At 39.3% G+C, this 19420-nt stretch overlaps 1 protein-coding gene across 2 annotated transcripts in view; it reads right to left on the bottom strand.

Moving 5' to 3' along the window:
* Positions 1 to 12125: 12125 nt before the first annotated feature.
* Positions 12126 to 19420, bottom strand: part of Abhd18 (abhydrolase domain containing 18) — a 75119-nt gene continuing 67824 nt past the window's right edge. For both annotated transcript variants that reach the window (XM_013160288.3, XM_063260758.1), the window contains one exon: positions 12126 to 16168. In XM_013160288.3, the coding sequence (XP_013015742.1) occupies positions 16117 to 16168 (52 nt within the window). In that variant the 3' untranslated portion in view covers positions 12126 to 16116. The remainder of the gene's footprint in view (positions 16169 to 19420) is intronic.

Raw genomic sequence — 19420 nt, 5'->3', positions numbered from 1 at the left:
TCTCCAGAATTATTTTCTGGTATTGGGGGTTGAATTCAGTGCTTTCACACTGAGCTACATCCCTAGCACTTATTTTTTATTTAGAGATGGGGTCTCACTAGCCACACAATTGCCAAGGTTGGGCTCAAACTTGTGATTCTCCTCTCTCGGCTTCCTTGCTAGGTTTATAGACATGCACCACCATGTCTAGCTTGAGACTCTTGTATTCCTTTATAGTTACTCTATCTGTGTCTGTTCTCTACATTGTGGGCTACATCTCCTCCTTATTTTCCAGGGTGACCATTATGTAACCTTAATGTACTTCTTTGTGCTGTGCTTTGCTCATAGGTTGGTTCTGAAATTTACTAATCCATGAATACCTTTCTTATTTTTTTTCTCTTTGGTACCGGAGATCAAGGTCACAACCTTACACCTTTCTTCTTTTTGAGACAGGTGTAGCTGGTAGACTAGCCTGGCACTAAAACTGTAGCCTCAGAGGCAATAGGATCAAACCTAACGGCCAAGGTTACAGGTGTGTGCCACCATGCCCAGCTGAATTCGCTCTTTAAAATAAATTTATTAGTATGTGCATGCTGTATATATTAAGTGCCTTCACCATGGGACATTGGTCCATATGCATATCCAATCTTGACCATTTCTACTCCCATTCCTCCCCAAGGCTCCCCTTTTTGTTTTGTTGTTTTTTGGAGACAAAGTCTTGCTATAAAACAACAGGATCTCACTGTATAATGACAGGCTCTTGCAATATAATGGACTCATTTTGAACTCACTGTGTAGCCCAGGCTGGCCTTGAATTTGTGTGATTCTCCTGCCTCCACCGCCCGAGTGCTGGGATTAGAAACATGCACCACCACACCTAGTTGTCCAAAGCCCTCCTTTCTCATCTCAAATCTACCTGCTTTCTGGTATCACTTACTTGCTCTTTGTTTATAATTTGGGTTTCTTTTATTAGAGGAACCATATGACAGCTTTACTTAGCTTTATGGTCTCAAGATCCATCTATTTGCTACTGCCCTTTTTGGGAAGTGGGGGAGGTTTGAGACAGTCTCACTATGTAGTTCAGGCTGGCTTTGAGCTTAGTACATACCCCAGGCTGGCCTTGACTTTGTGGCAATCCTCCAGCCTCCGGGCCCAAGTGCTAGAATTACAGGCATGTGTGTGTGCGTCCACGATGCTTTTGTATTTTTGATGATAGCTGTTCTAGGTGGGGGGTGAGATGGAATTTCAGTGTAGCTTTGTTTTGTATTTCCCTAAAAGCTAAAGAGGTTGAACTTACTTATTCTTCTTTTCTCTTTCTCTCCTTCCCTCCTTCTCCCCTTCCTTCTTCCTTTCCTTTTCTTTCTTAATTTATTTTTTTTAAAGACAGAGTATCTTGATGCCTTCCAGGCTTTCCTTGAATTTAAGGCAATTCTCCCAAGGGCTGGGATTGCGGTCTGGTGCCACCATGCCTGGCTATTTTCTAGGGGTTTTTTCCCCCCTCCCATTGGAATTCCTGAACCCTCCTTCCAACCCCTCAGTTTTCTTGTTTTTTTGAAGCAGGATCTCCCCTTGTAGCCCAGGTGGCCTTGAACTTGCTGCAGTGCTCCTGTCTCAGTCTCCTGAGTGGTGAGCTACCATGCTCAATCCTTTTATTTATTTTGCACAGTGTCTTGCTGAAGTGCTCAGGTGGAACTTGAACATGCAGTCTTGCTGCCATAGTCTCCTGGAGTACAGAAGGGCACCACTATACCTGATAAAGGAATTATATACATTCGTTCATTCATTTCCTAATTCATTCATTTCCTGGTGATTGAACTGAGGGCCCTGTGTGTGTCAGATAAGAACTCTACTACTGAGCTACACCTCCAGGCCCTTGATTTTTTTTCATGTTGATTTTATACCCTACTTTCTGTATTTCTTTTTTGTTGTTGTTTTTGTTTGGTACTGGGAATCAAATTCATGACTTTGCACTTGCCAGGCAGGCACTATGTCACTGAACTATATCATTAGCCTACTTTATGTATTTCTACTGCTATGATACTGTACAAAAAAAAAAAAAAAAAAAACAAATGATTTTGGGGTCATGAGTTCAATCCCTGGTATCAAAAAAAAAAAAAAAAAAAAAAAAGCAGGGCCTAGTGGTACACACTTGTAATCTCAGCACTCAGGAGGCTGAGGCAGGAGAATCATTCGAGATCAGCCTGGGGTACAAAGTGAGCTGAGGGCCTGAACTACATAGTGAGACCCTGTCTCAAAAAAGACCAAAAGAAAAAAAAATTAAGTCTTATACTCCGTTAGTATAAGGTAATTAACAAATCTTTCTGCATTTTAGATTCATATATATACCTATTGATTTTCTAGAAAAATTTTAATTTTTCTGCAAGTTCTGATTATTCCTTCCTACTTCCATGACATCACATAAGTACTGTAATGCCACATGCCTTCCATTATACTGTAAAACATTCTCATCCGAGTGGGGTGGCACAAACCTGTAATCAGTATTCTGGAGGCCGAGGCTGGAAGATCACAAATTTTAGCTCAGCCTGGGTAATTTAGTGATTTTGCAAGACCTTTTGTTTTGCCTCGTTTTGTGTTTTAAAGAATGAGGTTGGGGCTAGGGATTTAGCTCAGCAGGCATAAGTGCCTGCCTTGCAAGTGCGTGGTCTTGAGTTTGATCCCCGGTACCGATAAAAAAATAAATAGAGGAGTGAGATGTAGCTCAGTGCAAAGACCCTGGGTTCAAACCTGGGAAATCAAAACAAAACAAACATTATTATTCTTTTCCTCCTGCCTTCCTAGCCACTTCTCAATCTCCTTAATTCTTTTTTTTTTTTGCTCTTGCCTAAACATTGTTGTGTTCAAGGTTATGTCCTTGGTCAGCAGATTCAAACAGCGGTCTTCAAATTCTTGATGTCCTGGAAACCTATCTGGAAGTCTGAGAGATCAAAACTGTTTTCATTATAAGACACTGTTTTCCTTTCTTCCTGTGTAGACATTTTCAGTGATGCTGCTGAAACAGTAATCAATAAATCAGGCGGCAATTTAGCATCAAAGCATTGGCACCAACTCCCAGCAGTGATCTTATTCTTCACAGTCATATATTCAGTTAGAAACAAAATCGCAAGCCTCACATAAGAATACTCATGGCCACTGTGATAACACACACCTATAATCTTAGCTCTCTGGAAGGCTGAGGCAAGAGAATCATTGCAAGTTCAAAGCCAGTCTGGACTATGAAGTGAGTTCAAGGCCAGCCTGAACCATATAGTGAAATTGCCTCAAAAAAGACCAAAAACAAAAGCTTATTGTGTAGCACAGTGAGAAGGCTCTGGGTTCAATTTGCAGTACCATCTAAAAACAAAACAAAAAACTCATCTCTACTGCATGTTGAAGTATGATAACTAGATGAAAAGCACTTGTTTTTGTGTTGTTGAGATAAGGTATTATTATGGAGTCCAGGCTGGCCTCAAACTTGCACAGCCCTTCTGCTGGGATTACAGGAGTGTGCCACCATGCCCAGGGAAAAGCATTTGTGAAGTTGATTTGTTTCCAAATTCCTACTTTTTTCATGGATTACATTTTTACGTGAAAGAACAGTTGATAACAAAGGTTTAGGTAATTTGGCAGACATTTCTCAATAGTGAACAAAATGAGCCCTGCTTGGAGGAATTTGCCTGTACTCCCAGCTACTTGGGAAGCTGAGGCATAACTGTAAGTTCTGGGCAGTTGAGCATGATCCTATGACCTTATCTCAAAATAAAAAGTAAACTGTGGTGGCATATGTAATTCTGGCACTCAGTGGGTTGAGACAGAAGGATCACAGGTCAGCCTAGGCTACATAGTGAGTTCAAGGCCAGCCTGAACTACCTAGGCAAGATTCTGTTCTCAAAAAGCCAAACCAAACCAAAAAATTAAAAGGGCTGGAGAAAAAAAAAAAGTCTGGGGATAGCTCAGTGGTACAGCACTTGCCTAGCATGCGAAAGACCCAGGGCTCAGTCCCCAATACCAAAACAGAACCACAGAGTGAGCAAAGGGGCCTGCCTCATTAATGGGCTGTGTTGGTTGCTAGTAATAAAATGCAGTCTTTCAAAATTTGTAAGACTTGTAAGCACTACCAGGATCTTGATAGCTTTGCAATTCTTAAATGATTTTCTGATGAGGTCAGATTTTAATGAAACTGCTTTTAATGAATGTAAGTTACATAATAAAATCTGTTAACGTTTGGAAAGTCTGTGAAACTTAGTGATCCTGCATTTTCTCTTTTCTCCCCCAAATCCATTTTATTCAAACATAAAAACAAAGAAGAAGAAAAACTACAACAAAATTTTCAATCACATCGATCCAGTACTTTTGAAATGGTTAAACATGTCACAAAAGTCATACATAGAGAAGGTAAAGGGTAAGAAAGACTACTGGATCTCTTTTAGCGTTCTTTGGCCTTTTTTATTTTTGATTTTGGGTTTTTGAGACGAAATGTGGCTTTGTAGTTCAAGCTGGCCTTCTTTGTTTGAGAGGTCTCGGTACGCAGTCTGAGCTGACTTTGAACTAATGTGGATCCTCTTGCCTCCGCCTCAGGAGTTCTGGGATTACAGGCATAAACCACCATACCTGGATGCTGTTGTTGTTATTGTATTACTGCAGTGCGACAAATGCAACCCAGGGCTTTGAGACTGCTAGGTGAACACTTTACCAATGAATTACACCCATCCTAAAGTGTTTCTATTTGTTGTTTAATTCCCTAGTACTATGTAAAAGAAACTAAACTAAGGCCTTCCACATGCTAGGCAAGCACCCTGTCACTGAGCTATGTCCTCTGCCCCATTTTCATTTATTTACTTATTTGCATTACTGGGCATTGAACCTGATAATCCCACTGATCTCCATCCCTAGCCTTTTTTAGATTTGGGGCCAAGGTATAAAGCATGTGCCACCACATGTGGCTTTTACATTTTTCAATGGTTAAAAAAATATTTTATGACACATGAAAAGTACATGCAATTCAAATATCAGTTCCTTCAATAAAATGTTATTTGGCACACAGCCATGCTTATTCATTTACATATTGTCTGCAGCTGTTTTCACACTACAGCAGAGCTGAGTGTTGCAGCACAGACCATATGTGCTGCTGTCATCGCTTTTATTGAAAAAAAGGCTGTGAGGCAAATATCAAGAGATAAATTTAATAGACTTTTATAAGTGCCTTCCAAAAGATGAGTACGTTCAATTAAAAGCATTTGCCTTTAGATTAATATCAGTGTTTGGCAGTACCCAACTTTGCCAGAGACATTGTCAAAGCTGATATATGTAAGATTGTTTTTTTTACACCAAGGTAATGGAACCTAGGGCTTTGTGCTTGCCAGGCGGGCACTGTTGCTAGAGCTACATCCCTGGCCCTATGTAAAATGTATGACAGATCAGCATTAAGATGGGAATATTTGTAAGATTTTGATGATAGGGATACAAACTTTTTTTTTTTTTTTTTTTTTTTTTTTGTCTTTTTCCTTTTCATCGGTACCCGGGATCGAACTCACGACTGCCTGCTTGCAAGGCAGGCGCTTATGCCGCTGAGCTATATCCCCAGCCCTGGGATACAAACTTTGAAACCCAATTAAGTGAATTATCCTCTCCAAAAAAACTCATCCTTCTCATTCATAGACCTACCTTAGAAAGTTATACTCAAGTATTGTTAAATCAATTTTTTTGAAAAAAAATTTTTTTTGAGACAGGGTCTCACTATATAGTTCATATTAGCCTTGAACTCACTGAGTAGCCCAGGCCGGCCTCAAAATGTCAGTGATCCTTTTGCCTCGCCTCCCAAGTGTTGGAATACCATGGATTAAGCACATCGATTTGTAACATCCAGCTGAACTGAATCAGCATGGGTCTGGGTAGGGAAGGCCTACCTGAGGATTGTGGCCAACAACAGCTTAAGAAAGAACTGGCTGGAAAGTGGGCGTGCTGCTGATAATCCTAGAAAAACTTGCCGCACTGGTTCTCCTGATAGGAACTCTGCTGTTTCAGAGGAGCTTGGGTCCTCACTGTTGCTGAAGATGGCTGTAGTTCTTTTCTGGGGAACCCCGGTCCTTATTTTGAGCATCGCTTCCTAGCTCCAATGCAGATCCCTCAGCCTGCTGGCACAGATCTTCCATCCCACTAGTGCAGACTTTTTAGCTTCCACCACTGACCTTTGGGCCTCCCAGTGCAGATCCTTCAGCAACATTGTCATGGGCTCTTGGCCTCTGGGTAGACTCGGGCATTCCCATGAGCTCTAGCTTTCAGCTGGGCACATGCAGGACATTGTTGTGGGATCCAAGCCCTTGGCTGCATTGTTTGCGTCCCCTAGTGTGTGGACAAATCTTCCACACTCTTTTGCATTTGACTGTTTGGGTGAATATTATAATCCTATAAATTATGTGTCCTCTATTAAATCCATTCCTTTGTAAACCCTGACCACAACATGGATTACAGGCCTCTATCGCCATGCCTTCCCCCGCCCATATAATTAACGCAGTGCTAGGGATTGAACTCAAGGGTCTTGTACATGTCAGGCAAGCAGTGTGCCACTGAACTGCATCTTCAGCCTATGTAAGCATTTTAAAAAGCAGTTTTATAGTTCTACTGAAGAAGCTCTGCTGTACACCCTGCCAAATTTAACCCCAGCCCATTCTGTTCTAACACAACCACTCACAAAGTAGAAGCAGCAAAAGAAATATTAAGTCCTCTTTGTTACTTTAATGCCTGTTACTGATAACACCCGGAGTACTGGGAATTCCTTTCCAGAAATCTGTGTTGATTTTAAGACTTTCCATCTCCCCTTTCCTTCATCAGTTCTTCCCAGTCCTTTGTAGCTCAATGATTTTTAAACCTTATTACACATTAGAATTACCATGGGAACACGTGGGGCCATGGCCAAGCACTTACCTGGTATCCATCCCCAGCACAGGAAAAAAAGTTATATATGTATATAAATATGGTTTTGGGGGGGGTGTCCCCCAAAGCCTGATGAGGCCATGGGGCAGGCTTCTAGAATTTGTGATTAATTCACGGTCCAATGCTGGGACTATGGGTGGGTGTGGCCTACATACAACATAAGGGACAGAAAGTGTCTTCTTTCCATGCTCCACCCTTTTTGTTCTTACTGCTTTTTCTGTCTTCTGGTAGCCATGAATTGTTGCCCTCTGCTGTGTGCCACTCTGCCTTGGAGCCAGCTGATTATGGACTGAAACCTCCACAAACTGTGAGCTAAATAAACCTTTCCTTCCCTAATTTTGGGTGTCAAGTATTTTGTCTCAACAATGAGAGAGAAGCAACCAAGACAGTATATATTAGGCAAAATATTTCCACCCATTAGGTAGGTAGGTAGTTTTATACTTACTCATCTCAATGCTAGGGTGAGACTTACACCAACTCCTAAACAGTATCTACATCCTAGGAAACTGTACAAATACAGTTTAAATACAAAGTTCTTTGCTGAATAAGAATCCTCTGAGTGGAAACATCCAGAAATTTATAAAGGCTTTAGGTGATTCTTTTGCAGGCTAAAAATTGGAGAACCACTGACTCTACAGGGGTATTGCTATTGCCATGTACTCTAGGCTTGAACTTGCTTATGTAGCTCAAGCTGACCATGAATTCATGATGATCCTCTTGCCTCAGCCTCCCAAGTGCTGGGATTATAGGTGTGCACATCACACCGGGCTAAAGCCAAGGTTCTTAACCAGGGGAGTATAAAACATTTCCTAGGATCCTATATAATTGTGATATACATTCCCAAGTTCCAACCTGGAGTTTCTGATTTATATATCTAGGTGTGATTCATATAGTTTGAAAAAAGGCTTGTGATAATTCTGAGAAGCACCTCTGATGGGAGCTCTTACTTTGAGACCACAGCGCAAGTGGTGTGAGATCAACCCTGGGTCAATGACATCTTGGCAACCATTGTATTTAGTTGCTACATGAACTTGGGCATTAAGTCAGGATGGTAATGATCCTGATGGTGCTACACCAACGTGGAGTAAGAAAGAGGTTAGATGTGAAAGTGTGAACCAAAATACCGGACAACAGGAAGTTCTAGGTTTCCTTTCCCCAGTCCCCTCATGAACTGCACATCAGGTTCAGGGCTGTGTCTAGACTTGAGGGAGCATGGAAACCCAGGGCCTGTGCTGTACCAGCAGGGCAGTGGGCACTTCGTGAGTGCTCTGGTTGGGAGTTTGTACTTTCTGTTCTCAGCGCCTGGCAGCCTGGCTTGTAAGCCACATCACACCACATGTGTTTAGATGTGTGTCACTCTGTAAGTGCTCCTAGATAGTTTTGATGGGTATTTTGCCTTCCCAGGCAGATGATAAACTACACAAAGCTATTCATCTATTAACTTTGAGTTATTTGTAGTGCTTCGCATAGGGTATGGGGATCTGGGTCTCAGGATTCTGGGGATCAAATATTTCTATTCTTAGTGAAAAGCTTGAAAACAGAATTTATTAACTTCTTTGATGAACTGAGAAGACATAAATAAAGCCGAGCTTAGGAGCTTAGAAGCATGTGATCTCCAACTCCAGTGTCCAGCAAGTGGTTTCTTAGCGGTTGTCTGGATGACATCACAGTGATCCTTGTTTTTCGGATGTGCTTTGCACACCACTTAAGAAAATCATAGCAGTGGGCTATCTATCTGTCCTTCCTGCTGACCTTGGATGCCCACGCATCCCTCTGCTTCTCCTTGTGGTGTTACTGGAATGCATAAAATTAAAATATGTAACATGTTTTCTATTTTATTCATAAGGTCCTTCAGCGCAAGAAACCAACTTAATAACTTTAAATTTTCCAATGTCTAGAATAGTGTCTAGCACATTCTAAAAACTCAGCACAAATTCTATTGAATGAAACTTTATATTTAGATACAGTGCTGAATAATGGTATAAGCCAGTAGTTCTCAGCTTTACTGCTTTTCAGGACAGAACCCAGCTTTTCTCAGACTTCTGAGAGTTGTGATCTTCTATGTATTTGTCTGCCCCCAGAAATGTACCTATAAAGTAAAAATCGAACCTCACCATTGAATTTTATTTGGTTCTTGTCCATTTCAGTTTGCAGCAGAATGGTGGCAAGAATGAAGTCTGTGAACCGAGGTGTACTGCACTCACTGGGGCAGTTCGCTGTACTAATGTGTCTGGCAGCTGATGGCCGCCCTTTGAGCATCTCCTGTAAATGTAGACGCCAAAGGAAATTTGTAATAATCTCATAAGGTCTCAGTGAAGTTAGTATTAAAATATTAATACTTTTTACCTTCCTGAGGTATACTTTTTTGGTAAAGTCTGTATTTATAACCACCTTCCATTACCAGTTTAATGAATGGATTTGAGGCTTATGTTGTTTGACTTAGTGGCAGTGCATCTCCTCGATTCAGTACAAATCTGCTCACTAGTGGACTGGGACAGAGCTCAGCACAAGGTCATGAGTTTGATTCCTGGTACCAACAGAAAAAAAATCTATTCACTAAACATCTATTTTCCAGTTTCTATGAAATTCAAACTATAATGGAAATTTATTTAGAAATGAAATAATTAAAGCTGACATTTTATAATTTGAACAATTTACAAATGCTTATGTTGATGAATATATTTTTTTTTCTTTTGGTACCAGGGATCACACTCACAACCTCACACTTGCCAGGCAGGCACTTGTGCCACTGAGTTAAACCCCTAGCCCTGATGAATACACTTTAATCAAAAATATTTTTACTGTGGAATACCTTGGAGTTGCATCATATCTTCTAAAGTGAATGGTCAAATTATTTTCTACTGTGGAAAAGTCCTGTCATATACAATTCACTTTGCAGTATGACATTCAGTGGCACTTAGTCTCCACAGTGTTGTACAGCTACTGCCAGGACATTTTCATCACTCAGAATAAGACAGGGCACCTTGAAGTCCTTTCTTATTCTCTCCTACCCATGGACACTGGCAACCACTGGTCTGTTTTCCGTCTCAATATGGTTTGGACACTTGGGATGATACAAAGTGTGGCCTTTGGGCCAGGTACGGTGATGCACGCCTGTAACCCTAGCACTTGGGAGGCTAAGGCAGGAGGACCACTGTGAGTTTGAAGCTGGTGTGGGCTACACAGTGAGTTCAAGTCCAGCCTTAACTACATAATGAGCCTCTCTAAAGTGTGGCCTTTTGTGATTGGCTTCTATCATTTGACAAAATGTTTTAAAGGCTTATCTGCATGGGTAGCTGTTCTGTATCAGTACCTTTTCAAGGCTGAATAATGCTCCATTGTGCAGCCGTACCACATTTTCTTTACTCGTTCATCATCATCCTTTTGCTAGTGTGAATAACGCTGCTGTCAGCATTGGTGTACAAGTATCCGAGGCCCTGTTTTCAATTCTTTTGGCCACGTACGTAGCATGTACTAAATCATGATAACTGTTTCTGACCTACTGAGGAAACTTCCAAAGTTGCGTCATTTTGCATTCCCACTAGCACTGAATATTTCTAACTACTCTGTCTTTGCCAACATTTGCTTTTAAAAATTTATTATAGCCTCTCTAAAATGATTTTAATCTTTGCTACAAATTCTTGTCCTTCTGTAGGCATGTTTATAATCACATTCTATTTATTTCTATTATTTTACACTTCTGGGACAATTTTGGCTTTTAGTTTACTATTTTGCAGCGCAGGGATGCTGTGGTGTGTGATTCCTGGTTAGTACCAAGCCTCCTCTCCAGCACTGTGCTGTTCAGTGTGTGGCTGTGTCACACTCAAGCGCTGTGTTGATTGCTATGTATGGTTCTCCCCATTGTGGGCAAGATTTACAGGTTTGCTACTGGAATAAAGACTGTTCTTGGAGATTTTTTTTTAAATCAAAATAACTTCATGCCGACAAATACAAATGATCATTCTTTCTGTTCCAGTGTCAGAAAGAATGCATTTGTAGTAACACCACGAATTGCTAAAAGAAAGCAGTATCTCTCTCTCAGAAAATAATTTTAGACAGCAGTCTTTTGGTAAGCTGTAGATTTTCACTGTCTCTTTATGGTATTATAACATTGTCTCCTTTGAGAGACAAATTTACACAATAGGATATATGAGGAATTACAGAAAGCAACAATGTCTGATTATACTGTTATGTTCAGGATTAAAGTCTTGACTTGAACTTCTGAATGAATGTACAGGAGTTTGTGGGTTTTTTCCCAGTTTGCCGATGGGTGATCAAGGCTGTAAAATTTGTTGGACATTTTCATCTGTTACAAGTTGCTTTTGGAATTCATAGGAGGTACCTGTGAGTTAAGTACAAAGATCTAGAAGTAAATATAGAGACAGAGGTCCCTTCTATTTTTTAACTTCTTCCTGTAGGTGTGAGTTAGATGCTTAGGTCATGCAATTTAAAGAAACCCCAAAACTCTTATTAACATTGTAGGTTAGGTACAGTGGTACCCTGGTTCACAAATGCTACGTGTATTTGTGTGGGCGTCTGTATGTCTTTTTGAGACAAGGTTTTGCTATGGAGTTTAGGCAGGTCTTGAACCCACTTTTCCAGGGTGGCCTGAAACTCACAGCAATCCTCCTGCCTCAGCCTCCTAAGTGCTAAAATTATAGCTTACACCATCATGCCTGACCACAAGCGCTTTGCAATTTAGGCTGGTCTCAAACTCACAGCGATCCTCCTGCCTTGGCCTCCCAAGTACTGGGATTACAGGTGTGTACCACCATGCTTGGCTTACTTTTTGAAATTTGGTCCTTTGAGACATTGATACTGTTCTCCTAGAGCAGTCATAGTGAACCTTTCAGAGACTGCATGCCAAACTGTAACCCAAAAGCATCCATTCACCGCAAAGTGCCAACACTGCAGTTAAATCTGAATATGGAGGTTTTAGTTTAGGAAACTCTGCATTAACATCTTTTAACTTAGAAGAAGAGTAATGCACATGCTCTGTGTTCTCTCCCATGTCCTAGTGTCTCTATTTTTACCTTATCATGTAAGTATAACAACTAAGGGGAAAAAAGGCATTGGGTTCAATCCCAGTACCACTTCCAAAACAAAACAAAGCAGGGAATAAATATACTGAGTTCATTTGGATACCTTAATCAAATCAAGTGTTAACATGTGTTTCTTATATTTGGAATCATGCCTCTTGAAAAAAATACAAATAATTAAGTGTTTCAATAAACTTTTATTATAAAACAAAATATTTAGAGTATTTAAAAATCTTACAAAAAATCTTACATTATTAAAAATTCAGTAATCTGTATAAAAAGCACCATTCAAAGGGTATATCATAACAATCTAAAATGCATATGATAAAGTGGTTTAAAGAATGATTGACAGTAATACAGCATTAGCAAATCATAACATTCACAAATGTTTCCTAACCATACATCAAAATCAGAGATCTCAAAATTAGATGCCTTCAATGTTAAGTAGGAAGAAAATGGAGAAGCAGTCTGATAATAGAGGGAATCCAGGGGCAAACCTGGGAATCTATGCCCAGCCTAAAGAGTTGTCCATTTTTTTTTTGTTGTTGTTTTGTTTAGTTTTTGTGACAGAGTCTTGCTGTGTGCAAAGTGGCCTTGAGCTCACTTTGTAGCCCAGCCTGGTCTTGAACTCTCAATGATCCTCCTGCGTTAATCTCTCGAGTGCTAGAATTACAGGCATGTGCCACCATGCCCAGCAAGATTTTTCAAATTTAAACTTCTTTTTTTTCGAGACAGGATCTTGCTATGTATGTAGTTCAAGCTGGCCTCAAGCTTGCAGCAATCTTCTTGTCTCAGTCTCCAGAATTCTGGGCTTACAGGCATGTGCCACCAAGTGTGGCTAAATATACTTACAAAATACATCATTAAGTATACCAAGTAAAACAGCTATTAAGTCAGACTATTCTGTGTGAACTACCAATTTACAGCTCTAACTTTTAGCATGTCATATACCTAATTCTCTAAAGGGTAAAAGCATTGCAGATAGCACTTCTCTGTGAATCCATATTCTCAATATACATGTATTTGCATGTTTGTATATGTGTGTATGAATTTCAGAAACACTTCAGCCACTATTTTAGAGGAACTAGCTTGCTTGCTTGCTTGACGGCCTGACTGACTGACTGACTGACTGAAACAGGGTCTCACTATGTAGCTCAGGATGGTTTTTAACTCACTAGATAGTCCAGGCTGGCCTTGAACTTTCTGGATCCTCCTGCCTCAAGCTCCTAAATGCTGAGACTGGAAGCATGTAAAACCTGCCTGGTTCCCAGGAGAAGTAGATTTTTAAAAATTGAGAAAAGGTATTTTGCTCTTTGAATTAACAATTTAGGTCGTTTTGTGAATATATTATTTTTTTGTTTCTAGGACAGTCTTGCTTTTTAATACGAGCGAGCTGGTCGTGGGCTCACTACATAGCCCAGGCCAGGTTGACCTCAAATTTGTGGGGGATCTTCCTGCCTAAGCTCCCAAGTGCTAGTATTACAGGTATGTACCAACATGCTTGGTTTGGGAATATATTCTTAAAATATCAGGGTAAGAAATGACATATTGGGCTACATGTGGGCTGCATGGTGCATGCCCATAATCCCATCTACTTGGGGGCTAAGGCAAATTCAGGCCAGTCTGGTCAACATAACAAGATGCTTTGCCTCAAAATTATAATTGGGAAACAAAAAAAGGGTTGAAATCAATTCCTGTTCCTGAAAAAAAAAAAAATAGTCTTTCACATTTGGGAAAAATTAATTATTGAAACTGTATTGGAGACCGGGTATGGCAGCACACACCTATGATCTTAGCACTTGGAAGGCTGAGGCAGGAGGTCTGCCATGAGTTCAGGACCAGCCAGGGCTACAGAGGAGTTCAAGGACACCCTACACTACAAAGTAAGAGTCTGTCTCCAAAACAAAACAAAACACCCCAAAAACTTGTATTGAAATTCCATTCTTTCACCAACAGAAAACCACACACAATAGTATTAATTGCTTAGTAAGAAATATTTATATGAAAAAGAATAATCTATTGGTTTTCCTAAAGTCATTGTGCAGCAGGGGATGGTGGCACATGCCTATAATCCCAGCACTCCAGAGGCTAAGGCAGAAGAATCACCGCAGTTTGAGGCCACCCTGGGCTACATAAATGAATTCAAGGTCAGCCTGAACTGCATAGTGAGACCCTTGTGTTACAAAAAAAAAAAAAAAAAAATTAGTTACTAAAGTTATGGTTCAGAAAGCATTCAATCATGTTTCATTATATATATGAGATAAAAAGCCACTGCAATTCATTTGCCAGTAACTTTTATCATTATGGGGTATTTGGTAGGAAGAATGTGAGTAGATTTTATACTTGGCAGTTAAAACTAAAGGTTCTGTTTGTGCTGTGTTACATGTAACACTGTATTAGCTCTAAAACTGTTCAGTGTTTGTTATGTTATGATAGTTTTAAAGAGGTTACTATTTTGTACGCCATCAAAGATGTTACATTAATAATTTAATTTTTAATTTTTTTTCTTGAGACAGGTCTCAATATATAGTTCAGGGTGGCCTTGAACTCATGGTAGTCTTCCTGCCTCAGCCTCCTGAGTGCTGAGATTATAGAGATGCACCAGTATGCCCGCCTAATTTTAAATGGTTATAAAAATTAAGATGAAGGCATTAAAGTTACAAAATCTTTTAAAAGGCTGTAGAGGCACATTATAAACTATTTTATCCTTACTAAGCAAAAACTACTATTATAAAATAATTCATGGACAATGCAGATAAAAAAAAAAACCCTCAGATACACTTACTCCAAACCTCCACACAATACCTAAAAAAATTTAATACTTTGACTCTCAGCTGGAGAAGTTTAACATAAAAAGAAAACACTAAGAACTGGGTATGACAGCACATACTTATAGTCCCAGCATTTGGGAGGCTGAGGGAGAAGGATCAGAACTTTGAGACCAGCACGGACAACATAGGGACATCATGTCTCCAAAAAACCCAACAAAACATGAAAAAGCCTGAAAAAACAAAGCACCACATTTAACCATATAACTTCTCATTAAAAAAGTTATAGTTGGTATATAAAACTTTAAGTCTGTCTGTAAAACTGTATATGGGACAATTCAATTCCTTTTCATTCTTTTTTTTTTTTTCCTGAGACAGGGTTTTGCTTTGCAGTTTAGGCTGGCCTTGAACTCTGTAAGTGGCCTAGGCTGGCCTTGAACTCACTGCAATCCTCCTGCCTCAGCCTCTCAAACACTGAGATTACGGGTGTGCACCACTATCCCTGGTTGACAAGTCGAATTCATAGGTGGTATTTTGAAATTAAAAGGCAAAGCTGTCAAGTACTTGAGCTACAAAGTCAGAAAGTGTGAGTAACTGAAGTGTAAGAGTAAGTGAAGAGTAAGTTTGTACAGAAAAATGTTAGACGCAGAACCATCAGTCAATGCCGTAGGTCTTTTGCTATTTCCATTTTTCATGACTTGAAATTTCTCAAGTAGGAGAAATGTTTGGCATTTTTAGAACTCTAATCTTCAGTAAAAATTTAAAGTTCAGTTTAGTCTAATTCATCTGATCTGATCTGTAGTTCAACATTCATTTTAATTATTAAAAGTACTTATCTACAAAATCATCAGGATTTTTAGAATTCAAATTTGACAGTGATTTTATACATAAGTAATTTCTATGGCTGAAAATTAAACTGCAATTGAATTGAAAACAAGACTATAAACTCACCATGCATTCAAAAAAATACACATATTTCTCCAATCAAGTTCGCAGAAATATCATGAGGGTATACAGTACAGGCTGATATATTACAATTTTGTTTTAGAAATTCCATTAAAAACCAAGAGGATTTCCAATGAATAAAATTATTTTAAATTAATAAATTACTCAATTTAAAATATTTTTATAAATATCATAACAAGCTAGATATTAAGTAATGGGGCTCCCACAAAGTAATAGCAAAATACTTTAAATTATTTAATTTGGATATTGTTTTTAAAGTATCGATATGTATTTAAAGTTTACTGACTGATCTATAACACTGAATTCCAGATCAAACTGGTAGAAATTAGATATATAGTGCTGTTTGCTGGTTCTTCACATCATCACAGGATGAAAATTCCTTTTGTAAGAAACACAATGGCTGCACCGGTTATTACTGTACTACAGCAATCCAGTTAGGTAGCATATTTATGAAGGAAGCGTTCAAATGCATCATAGATGGCTTGTCTAAAATTAAATATGAAAGAAAAACTGTAATTAGTAGACGGAGTGGGAGATAGGCAACACCTTTATGGTATTTCCAAACTAACCATGACTTATAAACCAATCTTTTGTCCAAACTAAAAAAATGGACAAAAATATGTTGTGTGTTTGGGGACTGGATCGTGTAACCACATCACTCCTACTGGAAAACCTGAAGTATATTTCAACTGACGATGCACCCTGGGGTACTTCTTCTTTTTTGTTTTTTGTTTTTTTTTTTTTTGGTCTTTTTCGTTTTTATCGGTACCAGGGATCGAACTCACGACTCCCTGCTTACAAGGCAGGTGCTTATGCTGCTGAGTTAAATCCCCAGCCCCTGGGGTACTTCTTCTTAAAAGCATTTTTTTTTTTGTATATAAGAAGCATAACACACAAATCATGACAAGAATTGATTTTTTTCTCCTGTCATTTTGTTGAAAATTAATTATGCAACTTTTAGACTGTGGGATTTAATCTATTTCACAGAATGACTTTTTTATTTGTTTATTTGTTTTTAAACTAACAATAAGTGCCTGGCAACTGAATTTAAAATCAAAAGAATTGGTTTCCTACATTAACTTCCCTGGATACTTTCATATTTCAACTGGAAAGGAGAAAAATATTTTGGCCTTTCATAAAGTATTTTTAGAGCACCAAGCATGGTGATACACACCTGTAATCCAGCACTTGGGAGGCCAAGGCAGGAGGATCCCTGTGAGTTCCAGGCCAGCATGAACTACATAATGAGATCCTGTCTCAAAAAAACATTATTTGTTTGCTTTTTGAGACAGGGTCTCACTCTGCAGCCCAGAGTGGCCCTGAATTCACAGGGATCCTCCTGCTTCAACCTCCCAAGTGCTGGGAGCGTGCTGCACCCTGCCCAGCAAAAAAAAAAAAAAAAAAAAAAAATTTTAAAGCTATTTTTTCCCTATTGTATAATAGAACATATAGAAAATCAAAAAATATGTAAAAGGGAAAAAGACATTAATGTTACTACTCAAAGGCATCTGTTATTAATGTTTTCATGTGTCTTTAATGCATGCCTATAATTTCACCCACTATAAGTAAAAACTATGAAATCATATTAATCTTACATCTTACTTGTTTACGCATTTCCCAACTTCCTAACAAAAACATAAATCATTTTTAAAATTAAAAACTGGCACTGGGCATAGTGGCGTATGCCTGTAATCCCAGCACTTGTGAGGCTAAGGCAGGGTTCCAGACCAGCCTAGGCTACAAAGTGAGCTCTATGCCAGTCTGAACTGCAGTGAGACCCTGTCTCAAAAAGTAAAAAAAAAAAAAAAAAAAAGCTGGCTAATAGATTAGGATTTTCATTTTTTTAGAAAAGACGTAGCTTTCTTGCTTTTCTTCCTTTGTTTGTTAGAGACAGGGTCTCACTGTATAGTGAAAGCTGGCCTCAAACTCATGGTGATCCTCCTGCCTCAGCCTCCCAAGTGCTGGGATTACAGGTGTGCACCTCACACCTGGAGAGACACAGCTTTCTAACAAGTGTTTATTTCTTTGGCTCAAGAATTTGTTCCTCTGCTAGTCAAGATGGCACACACCTGTAATCCTAGCACTGGGGAGACTGAGGCAGGAGGGTCACTGAGAGTTTGATGCCAGCCTGGGTTACAGAGCGAGACTCTGTCTCAACAACAATAACAACAATAACAAAAATTGTTTTTCTTTTAAGCATAGTGGTGCATGCCTGTAATCACAACACTCAGGAGGCTGAGGCACAATGACTGCTCTAAGTTCAAGGCCAGCCTTCATGTACTAGTGTATTATTCACCTGTATTACAATCAGCTCTAAATAATACAAAACACTAAAGTACATAAAAGCGTGATTTGTTTTATATCTGGTGAGTGAAAAGACTGAATTTTAAAATTTTCAATTATTCTAAACTCCATTAGGTTTTTTTGTTTGTTTATTTGTTTTGTTTTGTTTGGAGACAGGGTCTCACTATGTAGTTTAGGCTGGCTTTGAACTTACAGCAGTCATCCTGCCTCAGCCTCTGGAGTGCTGGGAAATCAGGTGTGTGCCACCACACCTGACGCCATTAGGTTTTTTTGGTTTTTTTTTTTGTCGTTTTCCTTTTTATCGGTACCAGGGATCGAACTCACAACTGCCTGCTTGCAAGGCAGGTGTTTCTGCCGCTGAGCTAAATCCCCGGCCCCTTGGTTTTGTTTTCTGATACAGGGTTTTGTGTAGTCCAGATTGACCTCAATGTTGTGGCAATCCTTTTGCCTCAGCCCCCAATTTACGAGATTATAGGCATGTACCACCGTGCCCCGGCTGATAAACATATTTCAACGATACCTTTTTATGATCAAGTGTAGATACAAGTAAAAATTATGGAGGATATCAGAAAGTTAGAGTTATAAAAGGTTTCATAAGTTCTAACTAAAATAGTGGAGTTGTGGAGCACTGTGGTCCATTCCAGTAATCCTAGGTATTTAAGAGGTGGAGGCAGGAGAGTTTGAAATTCAAACCTAGCCTGTACAAATTAGCAAGACCTTGTCTTGAAATAAAATAAAATAAAAAATAGATAAATAGATGGGGCTGAGGAAGTAGCTCAGTGCTTCCTGAGTTCAATTCCCAGTACTGTGAATAAAGTAAAAAAAAAAAGTGACTGTGTTATATCCTGGGTTCAACCCCCTATACCACAAAAAAGATGAAAAAAGAGCAGAGTCAATATTACAATACTAAAGATCATTAATGGTAAAGCAGTATTTTACTTTTCATTAAAATTCACTATTTGCCAACTAAAAAACACTGCTCTAGCCAGGTGTAGTGGTGCACACCTGTAATCCCAGCACTCAGGAGGCTGAGGCAGGAGGATCATTGGGAGTTTGAGACCAGACTGGACTACCAAGTGAGCTCAAAGTCAGCCTGAACTGCATAGTGAGACCCTGTCTCAAAAAGACAAAAACAAACAAACAAACACATTGCTGTTATCTGACAAATGCTCAGGACATTCTTAGAAAACATCAGAGTGGAGTGAAAAATCCTATCCATGCATCAAAGCAACTTTTACAAACCACAGTGTTCCCTCACATACCCTAAAATACCTGGCCTTAGTGCTTAATGGGGGTAAAACCACCTGGTAAGACATGCCTAGGATAACCTATATTCCTGATTTTCTACAAGAAGAAACAAAAGGCAAGGTAGAAAAGGAGGGAAAATACCTCACTGTGAGATTTGTGGAAGGCAAAAAGAAAATAAAAGGACTA

The sequence above is a fragment of the Cavia porcellus genome, unplaced genomic scaffold, assembly GCF_034190915.1.
Source record: "Cavia porcellus strain 051 isolate PalLab524CR breed Dunkin Hartley unplaced genomic scaffold, mCavPor4.1 scaffold_14, whole genome shotgun sequence".
Taxonomy (NCBI): Eukaryota; Metazoa; Chordata; class Mammalia; order Rodentia; family Caviidae; genus Cavia; species Cavia porcellus.
This window is presented reverse-complemented; position numbering and strand designations above follow the sequence as displayed.